The following is a 19329-nucleotide window of genomic DNA, read 5'->3' as shown; positions in this document are numbered from 1 at the left end:
TGTTACAATTGTGCTGCTTAATGCTTATTAGTCGTCCAACCCCCCCCCCCCCAAACTCACTGTACCCACATGTAGGTGCCCCCCTTCACCCCTTAGGGCTATAATAATGGTGTAGACTTTTGGGCAGTGGGTTTTGAGGGGGATTTGGGGGGCTCAACACACAAGGGAAGGGTGCTATGCACCTGGGAGCTCTTTTACCTTTTTTTTTGTTTTTATAAAAGTGCCCCCTAGGGTGCCCGGTTGGTGTCCTGACATGTGAGGGGGACCAGTGCACTACGAATCCTGGCCCCTCCCACGAACAAATGCCTTGGATTTATTCGTTTTTGAGCTGGGCGCTTTCATTTTCCATTATCGCTGAAAAACAAAAACGCCCAGCTCACAAATTGTCGAATAAAACATGGACGTCTATTTTTTGCGAAAATACGGTTCGGTCCGCCCCTTCACGGACCTGTTCTTGGAGATAAACACCCGTGGAGATAGACGTTTTCGTTCGATTATGCCCCTCCACGTAAAATACAGATTTTATTTTTTAGTGCTTGGGTGTGTCTGGGGGCAGAGAGTAGGCATGTACTATGTTAATCAGTTAGTGCAGCTATATCGCTGTGCGCTAACCGATTACCATGTGATTAGCCCTTACCGCCTAGAAGATAGGTTGTCAGTAAGTACTCAGGCGTTAATGGCCAAGCGCTAATGAAGAAATTAGTTCATGGCCATTAATATGGAAAATGGGGCCATTTCACTGCCTCAGCGCTCAAGAAAGCCCCTTGCTGGGGTAACGCTGGCTACTTTTTAGCGCAGCTTATTAAAAGGACCCCATAGAATGTTGTATAGGATTCAGGAAGTGAGTTGAGCCGTTCAGAAAAATAATGCAGTAAACACAATCAAAGGGCTGTTTACCAAATGCACTGGCATGACAGCACAGACTCATTTGTGCGTTAAGTATATGCCGTGTTAGGGGCAGGAACTGGGCAGGTTATGGGTGGAGAATGGGCGTGAATTGCACGTGGACATGGCAGTTAGTGCATGGTACTTTCCAGACGCTGTCACTTGTGCAGTTTGAGTGCACTTTTAGGCTTATTTTTGAAAGAGAAGGGCGCCCATCTTTCGACACAAATCAGGAGATGGGCGTCCTTCTCCCAGGGTGGACCAAATTGGCATAACCGAAAGCCGATTTTGGGCCTCCTTAACTGCTTTCCGTCGTGGGGACGACCAAAGTTCCCAGGGGCGTGTCGGAAGCATAGCGAAGGCGGGACTGGGGCATGCTTAACACATGGGCATCCTTGGCCGATAATGGAAAAAAGAAGGGCGTCTCTGACGAGCACTTGGGCGACTTTACTTGGTCCATTTTTCTTGCGACCAAGCCTCAAAAAGGTGCCCGAACTGATCAGATGAACACCGGAGGGAATCGGGAATGACATTCCCTTACTCCCCCAGTGGTCACTAACCCCCTCCCACCATAAAAAAAAACTTTAAAAATGTTTTTTGCCAGCCTCTATGCCAGCCTCAAATGTCATACCCAGCTCCCTGACAGCAGTATGCAGGTCCCTGGAGCAGTTTTAGTGGGTGCAGTGCACTTCAGGCAGGCGGACCCAGGCCCATTCCCCCCCCCCCCCACCTGTTACACTTGTGGTGATAAATGTGAGCCCTTCAAAACCCACCAGAAACCCACTGTACCCACATGTAGGTGCCCCCCTTCACCCCTTAGGGCTATGGTAGTATAGTACAGTTGTGGTGAGTGGGTTTTGGGGGGCTCAGCACCCAAGGTAGGGGAGATATTTACCTGGGAGCAATTTCTGAAGTCCATCCCCTAGGGTGCCCGGTTGGTGTCCTTGCATGTCAGGGGGACCAGTGCACTACGAATGCTGGCTCCTCCCATGACCAAAGGGCTTGGATTTGGTCATATCTGAGATGGGCATCCTTGGTTTCCATTATCGCCAAAAACCGGGGACGACCATCTCTAAACTCCACCTAAATGTTGAGATTTGGCCGTCCCCGACCGTATTATCGAAACGAAAGATGGCCACCCATCTTGATTTGATAATACGGGTTTCCCCACCCTTCACCGGGACGTCCTGTGAGGACGTCTTCAGGAAAACCTGTGCGCCCCGTTCGATTATGCCCCTCCACGTGTCTCCTCAAAATGGAAGCTTTAAGTGCATCCATGCTAATCGCAAATAACCTTAACACATGGTAAAGAATATTTCTGTGCTCTAAGGGCTGGATTCTATAAATGACGCTCAAAATTGGGTGCCAGAAAAGATTGACCCTAAGCTATACTATACTATATCATACAGGAGTAGGCCATGTTTATCCTACCATAGCTAAGATAATGTTCAAGCACCTTTCTGACTTCATTTGCAACTTTCTTTAAATTAGTCCCTTATTTTCTTCTGTTACTCTATTTTATCTATCTATGGGGCCCTTGTACAAAGTGTCGGTATGTCCAATGCAGACTTAACACACGCTAACTCAGGACTACCATCGGCCCAACGCAGCTGGTTCGAGCGCGCATCATTTCCGGTGCACCAGAAAAAAAATATTTTTTTATAGTGTAGTGCTAACCCAGCTGTAATCGGGCATCGCTCCCCGCCACATAGCCATGTATTAAAAGTTAGCTTGCCAAATGGCCATTTTCGGGAGGGGGCTTTTTACCCTCTGCGGTAAAAAGGGCCCTGGCGCATGGGAAAAATGGCCCCCGCTGCTTCCAAAGGGCCCTTTCTCCCCCAACTTAGTAAAAGGACTCCTTTATATTCCATCTTTTCTTACACCATGTGCTGTCTATTAAAATATTTTATTGTGTATTATGTTGACATTGTAATGTAGTATACACGCCATACTTTGTATTGTTGCTTGAATATTTTTACTGCTGTAATTGTCTATTGCTTATGTTTGACTTATTCTTGCTGTATGCTTTCTTGAGTGAACTCCTTCAAAACAGCAGTAAATAAATCCTAATCTATATATATAAAAGGCAACCCCAACGTTCTGAAGCCTCCATGGAAGTTGAGGCGCCCGAGATATCCGGTGTGCCCTGGAGTGTCTGCACCGCCCTCGCGTCAAAACGTCATGACGTCGAGGGCGGAGCTATTGACACTTGAGGGCCGAAACGGCCCACAGCGAACAAGGCAAGTAGCTTCGAGGGACGGAGGGAGGGGGCCCCTTGCTAGCGCCCATTTCATTCCGCTCAGAAACGGGCATTTTTTCCTAGTAAATATATAAATAAGCACTATTCTATAAGGGGTGCATGCCCTTAATAGAATAGCACCCAAGCATGGATTTTACACCTGGCTTTTGGTTCCAGACTTATGCTTGCTGAGATCTGGTGTAAACGCTGACACCCAAGTTGGATGTGCTAAGCCATTATTCTATATGAATGCACACAAATGTTTGGAACGCCCTGACATGCCCATGCCCCTCCTATAACTACACCCCCTTTTGGGATGTGTGCTATAAGAGTTAGACGCCCTGCATTACAGTATAGCGCACAGCCAGATGCATGTGCAAATTCTAATTGCAGCCAATTAACATCAATAATTGGTTGTTGGCACCCAATTATTGATTGTTAATGGCTCATTAGCTATTAACTTGCGCGTACATAAGAACATAAGAGTAGCCATACTGGGTCAGACTAATGAGTAGCCCAGTATCTTGTTTTCTAAACAGTGGCCAAACCCATATCGTGGCAACATTCTATGTAGAACCCCAAAGATTAGCAAGATTCTGGAATCCTAAAGAGTGACAAGATTCCATGCAGAATCTCAAAGAGTAGCAACATTCCATACTACAAATCCCAAGGCATGCAGTTGTTTCCCATGTCTGTCTTAATAGCAAACTATGGACTTTTCCTCCAGGAATTTGTCCAAACCTTTTTTAAACCCAGTGTGCCCAAATTTTGGCGCTTAACTTTCACTGCGGGGAGGGGAGGGTAAATGCAGAGAACATGCTGAGCACTCCCTCAACAATTACTGCACAGCTTGTTCACGTACCATAAATTAATTTTTACTGTTAACGTGGTAAATGCAAAATATTATTGCTCTTTAGTTTAAACGGTCCCAAAGTGTTGTGTAGTGCAGTACAACAAGATATCAAATATTTGTCTTTCTGTATTTCAACATCAATTTGAAAAGTTATGTATTTGTCTCAGTCTTAGTAGTTATATAGTGACCTGCAGTTTTGCTTTTCAGATTCCAAAATGTTGGAAGAGTTGCCGTTTTCTCATGAAACCACCAAAAGCAAGCTTTTCCCCAACAAAAGTCAAAGCATTAACCAGGAAACATACATGGCATCTAAATCCTCATCAAGCAATTTACAGTGGCTTCCAGAACTGGACAATCTAGCTGGGTTTTTGAGTCCTGGCAGGGAAGATGATAAGTATAAAACCCTTGAAGATTTTGGAGGTGTCTATGAAAATTCACTGGAGCCCACACCCTCATCTGACTGGTAAGACCATCCCAACTTTGGTGCCAACTACATATCTTTCCATGAGTTCTAGTTTAAAGCATAACTTAGTTTTGACCAAGAAAAAAAACTATAAACTCATATCAAAAGGCTCCAGGAATTCATGGTAGATACTTTGAACCAAGAAAGTTCAGTGGATTCTCCTATTTTCAGTTGTTTTCCCTTGCCCCATGTGGTTCAGTATGCCATCTGTAAAATGATATATTTTAAAAAGAGTAACAGCAACCTGGCTGAATAACAGAAATAATCAGTATCCTTAGAAGAGGTGAGATGTGATTAAGGGTGTGTTAATTGTAGTCCTTTCATGGGGATTACACTAAATCAGTGAAAAACATCAGGTAGAGTGGTAGTCTGACAGGGTACTAAGCCTCCCTAGGAGTTGAATTCCAGAAGTATTTGTCAGATCTGCTGGAACGGTTTCCACAGAAACCTTGCATAATAGTTTTAGGAGAGCTGATTAACTGTTAAATTGGTTCACATCTTCACTAGACAAGATATATGTCCACTAACTGTGAAAGTACTTACTGAATTTATCTCTAGTACAAAACTTAAATACATTCAAGACAGTTTTATTCTGACAAGATTCCATGCAGAATGTCAGAGTAGCAACATTCCATGTCTGTCTCAATGCTGCTCAAAGTTAAGCACTGGCAAGATCCACACTAAACTGGTATTCTGCATAGGGCACTCTGTGTGGAGCGTCTTTATAGAATACTAGCACAGAACAGATCTCACGCCTAACTTTGGGAACGGCACTTACACCTGCTGAAACTTAGTGTAAATGCTGGTGCACAATTAATGACAGTTGAGTGTATAAATGACTCCATTCTTCTACAACATTGTACTAATTTCTGAGAACCCCCCTGACCTGCCCATGCCCCTCCTATGGTCACGTCCCCTTTTGACCTGTATGTTATACAGGGGAGTAGCCAGACTTCTGCGGGAGGGGGGTCAAGAGCCCGAGGTGAGGGGGCACATTTTAGCCCCCCCCCCCCGCTGCCCCCCCTCCCACCGCCAAATCTACAGGGGCCCACGTAGCTACGCCACTGGCTATAAAATTTAGGCCCTCATTTTATAGAAGAGGGTGCAGAGCAGATCCACACATAAACCCAAATGAGTGACATTTAATACTAATTATTGAGGATTATCCGCTCTTTAATTAGCTTGCGTGCAGAACTGGGATTCATGCCCAAAGCTAGACACCCAAATGTCAGTGACTTATATAGAATCCGGGCATAAATGCTGGATGAGATGTTTTCTGTTTTGTTTGTTTTTTAAAGCAACTTTGCTCAAGTCATTTTTTTTGTGCTGTTTTTGTTTGTTACATTTTGTATCCCACATTTTCCCACCTATTTGCAGGTTCAATGTGGCTTACATAGTACCGTGAAGGTGTTCACCGTCTCCGGTAGAGAAACAAATACAAAATGGTGTTATGGTCAAATAAGAATCATGTGTTACAGACACATTAGAGAATCGTAGAGAGGACGAGTTAGTTAGTGACCAGTTACGAGCTTGTCTCTTAGAACTTAGTAAGAGGGATTTAGGACTAAATTTAGGCAAAATTCTCCAAGTTAGGCAACATTTATTAAATGCCATTTGCCGCCAGGATCTGCACCCAGTTATGGGTGCGAGGGTTTACATAAAATGAAACATGGTGTAAATTCTCACACCTAAATTAGGTATGGATCTCCCTAATTCTGTAACACTGCATGCAAATTCTAGAACATCCCTGACCCACACATGCCCCCCCCCCCCGCCATGGCCACACCCCCTCTTTTACACACAGATCCAAAACTTACGCAAACATTATTACAGAATAGTGACTAAAAGATGCATGGGTCCAGAGAATAAAAACAAATACCTAACTTGAGTAATTTGTACAGTTTTTCTAAATTTTCAAAGGAGCACCTACAGTAACTGCATGTATTTTTAAACCTGCACAAACCTAGCTGGTTTTCAAATAAAAATACAAGATACCTGCTGAAAGTGAACTTGAAATCTGGGCTGTCACATAGAAAGGTGATGCTCAGCAGGAATGTAAAGTTCATTAGTGACCTGCCATCTGCATATATATCTTTTGAAAAGTAAGGTGCTTGCATACATGGAATGCAAAACATTTCCAAAATACTTCCTCCTCCCCCCCCCCAAAAAAAAAATTCCTCTTTTTTACACAGTCATGCTTGTCTTTGTTATAGAAGTAAACAGCTACTTTTATGCAGCTGAAAATCCACTTATGTGACTGACTTATACATCCTGGACTAGATCTAGTAAATGATGCTCAAATTTGGGTGCTAAAAAAATGTGCGCTGAGCTCTATTCTATAAACGGTATTCCAGGCCGGGGCCTCAGGCAGCACTCTCAGGAGTGGCATCTCCCCAGCAGTACGCGGCAGCAATTTCCATATGCTGCCCTGCCGCTGGCACCTGCCTCTTCCCTTTACTGAGGCCGCCTCCCTGATGTAACTTCCTGTTTCATCAGAGGCTCAGGCAGCCGCAGTAAGGGGAAGATGTAGGTGCCAGCAGCATGGCAGCGTATGGGAATCACTGCCACTGCCGGGCAATGCCGCAAAGGGGAGATGCCAGGTGCCAGCAGCAGGTAGGAAGGGGGCAGCATCTAAGCCAAGGGGCAGCATCTCGTCCTGGGGGACGGCATCTTAGCTCTGCCTCTGGTGGCATCTTGCCTTGGGATGGCCCTGGCTCCAAGCATGGAGTGCCAGGATCTGCACCCAACTTTGGGCGCGAGGATTTACCTGGTGTAAATCATCGTGTGTAAATTAGGCGCAGATTCCCCAAATTCTATAATACACTGCATATCTTTAGTGAATGCACCTGACCCATGCCCTTTTCAGTTGCACGCTAAAAGGTTTACGCACGCAACATTATAGAATTGCATTTAGCAAGATGCGCAGGTACATCCAAACTGTTGCCAATTAGCACCAATAGTTGATTGTCTGCACCCGATCATTAGTGCTAATTGGCTCATTACTTAATTAAAATTGTGCACTCACTCAAATTTGCATGTGCAATTTTGAGTGCCATATATAGAATCTGAGGGCTTAGGGGCAATTTCATAAAGTGGGCCAAAATGTAGATGCCAAGTTGCAGTGCACCGAGTGTGAATTCTATAACAGCATCTGGGCACCCAGGTTCCATTATAGAATGTTGGCGTAAGTTGGCATTTATTACTTGCGTTTAGATGTGCCCACTTCTACCATGTCAATAGCAGGTCTAAAGGTGGGCACCTAAATGTTTGACACATCCTCGCCCCACCCATGTGCCTCCTGGCATTTACATGTTGCATGACTTGCACCCTCATAGAATAGAATTATCACTGAGCATGGTCCTAGCACTTACGCAAGTGAATGCAACATTCACGTGCAGGAAAGTTAGTATTCTGCAATCTTGGCTTGCAAATGGTACTTACATTTAGGGAGGAATTTTATAAATGGTGCTGAAAAATCCAAAAAGGTCTGATGATGGCATTGCCTTTGAACCTCGCTACTCTTTGACGGAACTGCCCTCCCTGGCAGTATCCATTTGTTGTCTATACACTTACGCAAACATTACTTAAGGTACCATACACAGAACAGTGACTCAACCAAGTCCTGTGACCCCTGAGGCAGGCAACAAGTCTGCTGAAACCAGTGGCATAGCCAGATCCATTATTTTGGATGGGCCCAGAGCTAACTTAGATGAACCCTTGCACGGCACGGCATTCTACAGCCCCCCCCCCCCCCCCCCCAAGGTATTGTAAAAATTATAGACTTTTTCACCTACCTCACATCAACATCTCTCCTCCTCCGCGGCATCCTAGCATCTGCCCACCCATCGCTGAACCCCGTCCCTCCCTGGTGTACCTTACAGGTGTCCCCAGCGCCTGCAGTGATACAATTATTGCTGCCTGCACTGGCCCTGCATGCTTCCATCAGCCAGGTCCCACCAGACAGGAAATGATGAAAGCGAGGGCGGGACCCGGTCAATGGAAGCCTTCACAGATATATCCTAATTAGTGCCAATAATTGCTTGTTAGCAGCCAATTATTGACATGGATTAATTTGTTAACAATTAAGTTGTGCACGCAAATTGGCTATGCATGCAGATTTGCACGCTCAACTTCAGTTGCCATTTATAGAATCTGGAGGTAAGGTAAGAAAATGGGTGTCTGTTTTGGCCTGCTAAAAGGTGACTCTGAGGCTAAAAAAATATGTCGGAGAAGATCACCTAACCAAAGGAAATCAGCCACTCTGACTGGTTAAAATGTTCTATTCAATAGTTTCATTGTTTCTAGGATCTAATTCATTTTGGAATGTTGTCCTACTAGCTTTAAGAATGCCTTTAACAACTGGAGCTGAGCTGCTGTGTTGTGAGATTAAATAGCTGTACGATAATCAATATGAAACATGAGATGTTGTCTTCGGTGAGACTGGACATTCCCCATTTGGGATTTGAACTTCTTGGTGGCTTTTTACTTCAACAAAAAAATTGTATTTCAAAACAAAATAATTCTTCTGTAGTCTTCATGTTAAAAGAAGCAGAACTCCTGCTCAGACTGTAATCGCATGGAAAGATACAGCAGAAAAACTTGCATTTATTCAGATGCAGTAACTGCTGAGGGTGTTCCCAGCATTTTGGGGGAGGGCTGCTGTGCTGTTAAGGAACAGAAAGCACCACTACTGTCAGTTAACAGTCTGGCCCATGATGATGCAGTTAGCTACAACTCTTGAGGTGGCATTAAGGGGGTAACACTGCAAATGATGCCTCCTTCTCGGCAGCCTGATGCTGCACAGTGAGATCCTATTCTATAGAATACTAGTGTAACCCAGCATCAGTACCTAAACTTTAGGTGCTGCCAGTCATAGACCTGCTGGGGTCTAAATGCAACAAGAGTATGTGTAACATACCGTATTTTGTAAATGTTCATGCCAATTTTTCTGCCACAGGTGTAAACGTACACCTACTTGCAATGGGGATAGTATTCTGTAAGGATCGTAGATTTGACAGACCACCTTTCTGTGGTACAACCAAAGCAGTTTGCATTTATTACATGCAGGTGCTTTCTCTGCATATAATCTAAGTGTTTGTACCTGGGGCAATGGAGGATTAAGTGACTTGCCCAGAGTCACAAGGAGCTGCAGTGGGAATTGAACCCAGTTCCCCAGGTTCTTAACCCACCGTTAGGCTGCCGATCTGTTCTGCTGTACATTTATGTGCTCGTCTATTGTGTAAATGGAGATGCCCTCTTACAGAATTGTATTTTAATTGCTTTGTATTGTTTGCCGCATTAATAATTGGCACACAGTGACAACCTCTGCGTAAACCATAAGACAAGTCCCCAGTCATTACCTAACTCTTTCTACATTAGCTGTTGAACAGCGAAGTTAGTACCTGCTATCAGTTAGGGCAGAGATTTTCAACCTTTTTTGTCTCACGGCACATTTACATGGCGCTAAAATGGTCAAGGCACACCTTCTCAAATGGTCCAGCATTTTACCTTCTACCCCCACACATATGGTCCAGCATTTTACCTTCTCCCTCAATTAAATAGTCCAGCATTTACCTTCTCTTCCACCCTTCCCTCCATCCTCACAAATAGTCCAGTATCTTTCCCTCCTGTTTCCTCTCCAGCCAGCAACCAGGCATTTTCCCTTGTCTCTGACCATTCCTTCCCCCCCCCCCCCCCCCCCATCTACCTTTTAAAGGTTTTCTTGTCTCCAGAGGTCGGCAGCAGCAAGCAGCGATTCATACAGGTTGTTCGTGCCAATCCTGGAACCTTCTCTCTGATGTAACTTCCTACTTATGTGGAAGCAGGAAGTTACATCAGAGAGAAGGCTCCGAAGTTGGCGCAAGCAGGCTGTATGAATCGCTGCTCGCTGGCACTGACCGCTATAGAGAAGGAAACTTTTAAAAGGTGCACTCCATTCCAGCACAAATTAAGCTGGTCCTACTAATTAATGACCCTGAACTCCCACGGCATACCTGTGGACCAGCCGCGGCACACCAATGTGCCATGGCACAGTGGTTGAAAAACACTGAGTTAAGGTACCCTTTTTTGGATCAAATCTGCTGCTGAGAAGGGAACAGCTCCATGTTTAAACCTTCCTTGAAGAAGCCTATGGTAAAACTGTGGCCATGTGGGGAGTTTAACACTGCGGCCTTGGGAGCCTAAGTAACAAGGGAAGGTGAAAATTTGGTTTGTAAATTAATTTATTGTGGGACTGTTGTTAAATCTACTGCAGACTTAATAACAGTTGATGAGGACTTTATCACAGCACTTTTTGAAATTAATCTAAATGGACACTTTTTATGAAAGTAATTTAAGAGTTTCTCTTTTGGACATAGGCATTTTTGGCAATGGTTTTGGAGGCCATAGTGATGGTTAAGAGATGATAATTTGGTAACAGCTGATGATGGTAACAGTGGTGGCATGCTTTTATCACTTTCTTTGATCATTGATATTTCTTTACAAGGGTACTTGTCTTTCAAGAACAGAAGCTTTTTTCCTTGCCTCTTTTTGATTTGGTTATATACGTTCAATGGATGTTAAACCCAGACATCCACTTTTATCTGGCATTTTTCATCCCTAGGCCTAGTACTCATACAACATTATCAAGGCATAAACAAAACCGCATTTCGCTTTAGAACAATGCTTTCATTCTCTGGTGCCCTGTCTTTTTCTTGTTGCTATTTAGCCTTTGCTCCTATGGACTTTGGCTTTGTTCTTCGGTTTCAGTTTGATGTTCAAAGTCAGCAGACCCTGAAACTTAGAAATGAATGAATTGTCTTTCAGATCTCTCTACTCAATGTTCACTCAACTGATCATTGCGTTAGGTAAATCCTTTCAACTTCTACTTGACTAACATTGTTTATTGGCAAATGAAAGTTGTTCTTTTTTTTATGACTGTTGCATTGACACCCAGAATAAGCAACTTTCATCGACTCTCATTCAAACACCTGATTTACATGATTAAATTTAGTGACCATAGTTAAGATAGTAGTAATCATATTCAATTAGGTAGGGCAGTCACACAAATGTATCTCATGTTTATAGAAAAAAAATAGCTCAGGTAATATTAACCCCTATGAGTAAAACAGACAACAGAATGTATTATTTAAAAAGGTCTGTTCTTATATTAGAATATGAGATTTAATCCTTCTGAAGATCAATGTAACAAGCTGCATTCCTTAAGCAGCTTGCAAAATAAGCTATGCAATGTGTATTCTGTTAATTTGTTTTCAATTATACCCATGCTGTCGGTGCAAATTAATTTTTGAAAAAGCTTCAATAGAGTTCCGATCTAGGGTGTGCTAAAGTTGTGGTCTGATAAAGGCAGTGTGATATGAGCAGTAAAGCTTCCATAGAGCTCTTAGCACTTGGCCTGGGGACTTTTATTTTGACATGCTCACCTTGGTAGGTGGACCAGTGCCCACACTGGATGTCATTCACTGGCAGAAGATAAAAGTCAGTGGTCTTATAATACTAAAGAGAGCTGCTGCTCGGATTACAATCTTTGAATGGCTATTCATTCCCCATGCACGGCTTGTAGCTCAGGTGTCACCAGCCATAAGGTAAGGCTGCTGCTTACAGTACTGGGGTGAAGAAGAGAACCGAGATCAGAGGTAAATCATGAGAAGAGTGTTTTTCAGATTATCATTATTAGTAGTAGTATTTTGCTTTGAAACTTGCAATCAGAGGTGGGGGAGGGGGGTTATGATTTAGGAGGTGTATGGATGGCTTGCTTGCTTGAGACAATAGGCAAAGAGATATACAGCCCAGTGACATCTCTCTGATGACACAGCAACAAAGAAACTTTATGTTTATTTTTTTTTTAACTGAAAAAAATAAGTCTTTGTTCAAAGTGTAGCAAGAGTTTATGTTTGTATTGAAATATTAGAATTAATGCTGGCAGGGTATAGTTAGGAAGTGACCATTGTGAATTAAAGACTGCGGGCTTGAGCCCCCCCCCCCCCCAGCTATTTTTCAGCCTTCGGCAGGCAAATCACAATTGAGCTTCAGTTTTTCTGCTGGAAATGTGAATCATTGGTCACTATTACTATTTTCTGTGTTTTCAAACTCACTAAAAAGTCAATGGCAAGAACCAGAATACAGATATTTGGAGCCAGCATGAGATGGAGCCTATCGGTACTTTCTAATGTCAGGCTTCTTTTTGCCCTCTTTTCCACCCCCGAAGGCTTATTAACCCATCGTAAGAGTTTCTATTGTCCTCCTCAAATCAGAGCAGGAATAAGTGTAGCTGATCTCTCGTTTGTTTGCATATAACACTAGCTGTCTTCCAGAGAAAGTCAGCCGGTGCACTAATGTTTCTTGTTACTCTCATTCCCTTTAGTACAGTTCTTTGTTAATCAAAATGTAATGATAGTAAAGACTGGATTGCTTAAAAGACTGCAGCATGTGTTTTTTAGGTACTTTACCAAGTCACTGATAGTAGTTTGGTTTGGGATAGCCAAGGTTTTTTTTTCTTTTGTTTTTACATGTGTGTTATTTCTGGGGTTTTTCATGGAGCTAGAGTAAATAAGTGCTTTAGAGTATGGAAATGAGGTGCCAGAATGATATACATTTCTATATATATTTATTTTTATTTGTGTATGAGATTTAATACATTTATGTAAGATTGCAGTGATTTATTTTGAACTGTATTTCATTTTTTGTGATTCTTGTGTTTTATTATTTTTATAGGTACATTTTTAAAAATTGTGTATGTTTTTATTATTGGCCAGTTTAGAATTTTTAGTTAACATTGGATACAATTTTTTTTTCAGTAAAAGTGCTTCCTGTTTCAAAGGAGGTGAGATTCTTCAGGCCTGAGCATATACCTGTGCTCAAGGCATTGAGCTGCTCTGTTTGCATTTGTGTGGCTGTTGTTGTGCTGCATCAGTGCCAGCAGCACACTGAGGATTGTGCTGCCCTAGGTGGTTGCCTAGCCACTTAATGGTAGGGCTGGCTCTGATATATTCCTACCTGTAGAATTTGCTTCTGTCCCATGAATTGGTATCAAGAAATCTTGCTACTCTTTGGGATTCCGTAATCTTGCTACTATTTGGGATTCTGCCAGGTGCTTGTGACCTAGAGTGGCCACTGCTGGAAGCAAGATGGGATAGATGAGCCATCGGTCTGCTTGGTATGGCTATTCTTATGTTCTTATGTGAGCAAGTTTCAAAACTGCCTCCTAAGAAGGTAATTCTATAACCGTATGTCCCCCCATGCTCTGCCCAGACCCTCTCCCCTCCCCCATGTATATCCACCTGCAAACCATCAATTATCAAAGATAGGTGTGTAGTTAGAGAATAACACTTAGGTGGAATATTGGCATGTAGGCAATTAGGCACATAAATGAGAGTATTCAATAAACTGTACATGTAAATACTAGGCATGAAAAATAAGTGTGAAATTAATTGATAAATGAATGCTTTGAAGATCAGCATGGACTGATGACAATTTAAAGTAATGCAATCCCAAGCAGAATATTGCTTCCTGATGGTCCTTCATCTTTTATGAGTGATTATATGAGCGAGAACAGCAGATGCATTGGATGTAGATTACCTTAAATTAGGTGTCATTTATGCGTTACCCCTAAATTCTATAGATGGCGCCTTAAGTTGTGCCTGATAATTTGGCCACATGGCCAACTTGTGCACACAACTTGATTAACAAGCCAATCAGCGTCTGTAATTGGTACTTAACAACCAATTAGCAGCACTAATTGGCTTTAATTAGAAGGGGGTGCGGCCATGGGAGTGGAATGGGTAGGTGGTGGGTGTTTCAGAAAACTATGCATATTATTATGGAATACACTCGACCTGCACCTAAGTTAGGCGCAGGTATTTAGGCCTAGTTTTAGGTGGCCTAAATGAATGAACCTAAATTTTAGGTGCAAGAACAGCACATGCACATATTCTATAAAGTACGCCTAAAGTCACACCCAGTTTTTATTTATTGAATTCCCCCTCTTTGTGCATGGTGTGGAAAATAAAGCAGTTGAAATAACTCCGCAGTGGCATAGCTATGGATGGGCCCACCCACTCTTGCCTCAGGCCCACCCAGTGTAGTGACTCCCAAAACATCTCATTCTTCTCTCTCTCTCTCTCTCTCTCTTCTTCACTGGCAGCATGGTATCTGCCTGTCTCTCCCTGAAACCCCCAGCCCCCCCCCCCCCCAGATCTACCGCGAAGCCATCATGGCAGTGATTCCTGTAGACAGCCTTCACCAGCCTTGCAGGCTGCCCTGTACCACATTCCCCTTCAGTGACCTCACTTCCTGTTTATTCACTGGTGGGGGACGCAGCACAGGTTGCCTACAGGAATTGCTGGCAGCAACAGCTCGGAAATACACGGGGGGGGGGGAGGGGGATTATAGAGAGACACAGGCTGATGCCAGGTTGGGGGGGGTAGCAGATTCCAGGCTGTGTGCAGAGGGGGAGAAAGATGATATTCGCAGAAGGAATGGATAGGAAGAAAGAGGGAGAGTCTCAGTAGCAGAGGAAAAGGTTAAAAAACCCTTGTATGTATATACAGGGGTGGGGGTGGGAAGGGTCATCTGGCTACGCCCCTGAGTCCTTGAAGTTCAGCAACACTTGCAATGAATCTGAGACTGGTTAAAATAAGGCACACTCAAATGGTTTAAAAAATGCAATGTTTTGGAAGTCATCCAAAGGCAGGATTGCTTACGTGTTTCAAGTATGCACAGGGAAATCGGCATTATTGGGAAATTCTGAGGTGGTTTCCATAATTTCACTTTCTAATTCAATACAAGAAAAGATTGTGTGTTTTATAGGAAGCTCATTTACTTATGATAAATGTCTTTTTATGTTATATGGTTAAACATCCGTGGGAAGTCTGTTTTATGATTTAATGGTTAGTGGAAGTCATACTTGTTATCATGGATGGACTATTGGGTTATTCTGACATGCCTAAAGCATTCTCAATGTCCCACTGAGGTCAAATTGACACTTTGAAGCCCTTTTACTAAAGCGCTTTGAGCAATTAGTGAAGGTTTGAGTGTGTGCTAATCATTAGTGCATGGCCATGTTAATAACAGCCATTGGGGTAAAAATCCTATCCTAACCGCTTAGTGCGGGATGGGGCGATGACTCAGTAGGTCATGGGTAGAGATTAGGTGTGGTTAGCACACATCAATTACCATGCTGTCAAACGTGCAGTTAGCATGGGTGCGCTTAACGCCACCTCAAGAGGTGGCATTAGATGTGTACATGCCAATTGCGCTTGGCATTAGGGACCGGATTCAGTAAATGGCACTCAGAGTTAGGCGCTGGAAAAATGTGCACTGTGCTGTATAAAGAGCATTCCGTGCAGAGCGTCCTGTAAAGAATAGCGCTTAGAGCAGATTCCCAACTTTGGGTAAGAGGACTTACGCCTGCTGAAACCTGGTATAAATCCTCAAGCCCAACCGATGGCAGTTGGGTGCGCAAATGACCCTATTTTATTATATAGTTGCCTAAATTGTGGGGATGTCCTTGACCTGCCCATGCCCTTCCTATGGCCACACCTCCTTTTGAGTTGCACAGCTTAGGCACCCATGTTATGGAATAGCACATAGGCAGATCCATGCACAAATCCTAGTCAATTAACACCAAGTATTGATTAACAGCTCATTATCTAATTAGTTTGTGCGCAGATCTGGGATCCACACCCAAATTTAGGTGACCTATACAGAATCCGGGGGTAAGTGGGTTAGGGATTGTGTCTGTGTGTAACTGCTGGGGGAATGCTAGACACGTTTCCCAAATGGTTACTGCACCACCCTTGAAATTACCATGTGCTAGTTTGCGTGCCTAACGTGATAAGTGCAAAAATGTACTATAGTGAAAGGGCACCTTTATTTTTAGAACAGAGCCTTGTCTAACAACCTACAGGCCAGATGTTCTAATACAGTTAATCCAATTTTGTGTCTATGGAAAAAAGTTTAGCATGTGGTGCCTGTTGCATGATGCCTCCGTATCAGATAAATTTAGATCATGACAGATCACCAATCCACAGCCTTTTCAAACTATCTTCCTTTTCTTCAGTGCAGCTGCAGTGGAAGGTGAACATTCTCGCTGCTCCCTTCCCCCTCCCCCCCCCCCCCCCCCCCACCAACTTGGTATATTTTTTTATTTTTCTTTTAAATTAATACTGGATAAATTCAACATATTCCATACCTTTTTCCTAATGTATTTTCATGCTTCTAAGAAAAAATATTAGGAGTCCCTTGTAAGTGCAGAAACTGTATTTTAAAACATCTCTTTCCCATATCCTCCTAGATCCATGTGATAAGCTAAGTAGGAAGCTGTTCAATAAACTGATCGTGTTCTCAGAAACTAAGGAACTTTTTTACTAAAATGTGCTCGAATCTGGCCTTAATGCATGGTAACATGGAATTTTACCATGCGCTAAGCCCAGATTTAACCCAGCAGTTTGGGGGATTTTTAAAATATATTTATTGCATGTTGCATGCGCATATTGTAATTAGCATGTGGTACCTGCACAGCATTAACCTGGGGATCACTTACCACCTTTCTAGTTAGGAGACTAAATGCTCCCAATTTAACTCTTCATTAGCCAGAGTATAATGCATTAGCTGGTTAACGCTTCCATGCCTATTCTCCGCCCACAATACACCCTCACGGGATAGCACACTAACTGCATTAAGGACTTAATGCCCTTTAGTAAAAAGATCCCTATATGAAAACCATACAGTAACCAGATGTGGTTTTCTTTCCTTATTTTGCTCACACCTTTTTATTCAGGCACAGGAGGAATTTCCCTGTCCCTGGAGGGTTTACAATCCTTTTACTAAAACTTAGCATGTACTAACGGACATTAGAGCGTGCTAATTGCTGTATGACGTATTTTATACCTATGGATCACATGGCACTTAATACACATAGGACTAGATTCTACATATGGTGTCAGAAAAATCAGTGTAGAAAAAAACGTGCTTAGCACTATTCTATAAAACGTGTCTAATTTTAGGTATGGTTTATAGAATATGCATAGCGCCTGGACCATGACTAAATTTTGGTGTGACCAGATTTACTCCAGCTAAAACCTAGTGCAAATGCTGACACCTAACTTAGGTGTGGATCGGGCATTTTCTACAACCGTACACATAGTTTCTAGGAATGCCCATGCCCCTCCCATGGCCACTCCTTCTTTTACGATCTGCGTATTAGAACTCTGGAATGCTCTCCCCAGATCTATCCGATCAATCTGTGACTACCTACCCTTCCGGAAAGCACTAAAAACCCATTTATTCAAGCAAGCCTATCCAAACGATCCAGATTAATCTTATGAACCATCTACCTAACACATACCCCCATGATAACAACATTGACCCAGACTTCATCTCCCACCTTACTTCCCTCTCCATTGCCTTTTTCTACCTATTCATCTCGTCTATTATTCTGGTATAATTAACTTTTACCCTCTCTGACAATATTCTGTATTCCTTTTACTATGTAAGCTGCGTTGAACCTGCTTTGAGTGGGAAAGCGCAGGATACAAATGTAATAATAAATAAATAAATAAATTTGCACGCATCACTTTACAGAATACATGTAGGAAGTTGCATGAGTAAATTCTAATTAATGCCCATTAGGGCTGATAATTGCTCATTCTTGGCCAATTAGCGCCAAATGGCATGTTAAACAATTAAGTTGCACACGCAATTTGGCCACACTGCCAAATCTGTGCATGCAATTTTTGACAACTTTCAGAATTAGGGGTATAATGTGCATTAGCACACTCTGGGGTCCTTTTACTAAGCTGTGGTAAAAGGGGGCCTGCGCTAGCATCAGCGTATGTTTTTGACTTGAGGCGTAGTGGATAAAAGGCTGTCCATTTTGGGGGGAAAGAAATGGCTGTGCGGTAAGTGAACCACTTACCACAACACCACTTACCACCCTAACCTGACAGTAACCGGGCATCGCGCAGTGCTTTCTAATTACCGCTGGTTAAGTTCCATGCTACAAAAATCTAAAAAATTACTGTAGCGTTGGAAATGCCACACGCTGGGGGTGGGAACTACTGCCGGGCTCTTGCAGTCACCCAGTGGTAGTTCCGGATTGATGCATGGCAAGCCCATTGCGGTGCACCAACCCTTTAGTAAAAGAACCCCTAATTTTGTACCTGAGGCAATGGAGAGTTAAAGTGACTTACCCAAAATCACAAGGATCAGTAGCAGGATTTGAACTGGGCTTCCCTGGCCGTTAACTGAGTGCTGTGATCACTTGATTACTCCTCCACTTTTTCTCTTGGCCTCCTAATAGTACTACTTAGCATTTTTATAATGCTGCTGGAGAAATACAGTACTCTTCAATAGTTATAAATATTCAGGTTGGTGAGTTCAAATATCACAAAATATAATGACCCGCCTGGTCTATAAAGTGTATAGGTTTGAGAGTGCCAAATCTGTGCTTCTAAATCTTCACTGGCTGCCAATTGAAGCACATTCTGCTTTTATGTTGCCTAATTTTTTATTTATTATTATTCTTCATGGTGTAGCTCTGCTATACGTTTATTTATTTGGAGTTTGCTCATAACTTTTTCAGTAGCAGCTTGAGGGTGAGTTCCATTCAGGTACACTGGGTATTTCTCTGTCCCTGGAAGCCTCACAATCTAAGTTTGTACCTGAGGCAATGGTAAGTGATTTGCCCAAGATCACGAGCAGCAGTGGGATCTGAACTTGCCATTTCTGGATGTCTAGACCTTTCCTTCACCCCATAGGGCTGTTTATAAAACTGAATTAGAATTGTCTTTTACTTACCAAGCTGCCAAGTGGTGGAATAAATTACTGAAAAGGATAAGCCATACATTTAATTATGTGATGTTTCAGAAAGCTTTAAAAACTTGGCTATTT

At 42.9% G+C, this 19329-nt stretch overlaps 1 protein-coding gene across 3 annotated transcripts in view; it reads left to right on the top strand.

Annotated features, from left to right (window-relative positions):
• The window catches only part of MYOT (myotilin), an 86423-nt gene that overhangs the window by 33951 nt on the left and 33143 nt on the right, over positions 1-19329 (top strand). Inside the window, exon 8 of one of the 3 annotated variants that reach the window (XM_030212761.1) lies at positions 4185-4440. In XM_030212761.1, the coding sequence (XP_030068621.1) occupies positions 4185-4440 (256 nt within the window). Of the gene's footprint in view, positions 1-4184; positions 4441-11934; positions 12075-19329 lie in introns of those variants that run through there. The other 2 variants (XM_030212763.1, XM_030212762.1) reach the window with 2 other exon arrangements.

The sequence above is a fragment of the Microcaecilia unicolor genome, chromosome 8 (genome assembly GCF_901765095.1).
Source record: "Microcaecilia unicolor chromosome 8, aMicUni1.1, whole genome shotgun sequence".
In the NCBI taxonomy this organism is placed as follows: Eukaryota; Metazoa; Chordata; class Amphibia; order Gymnophiona; family Siphonopidae; genus Microcaecilia; species Microcaecilia unicolor.
This window is presented reverse-complemented; position numbering and strand designations above follow the sequence as displayed.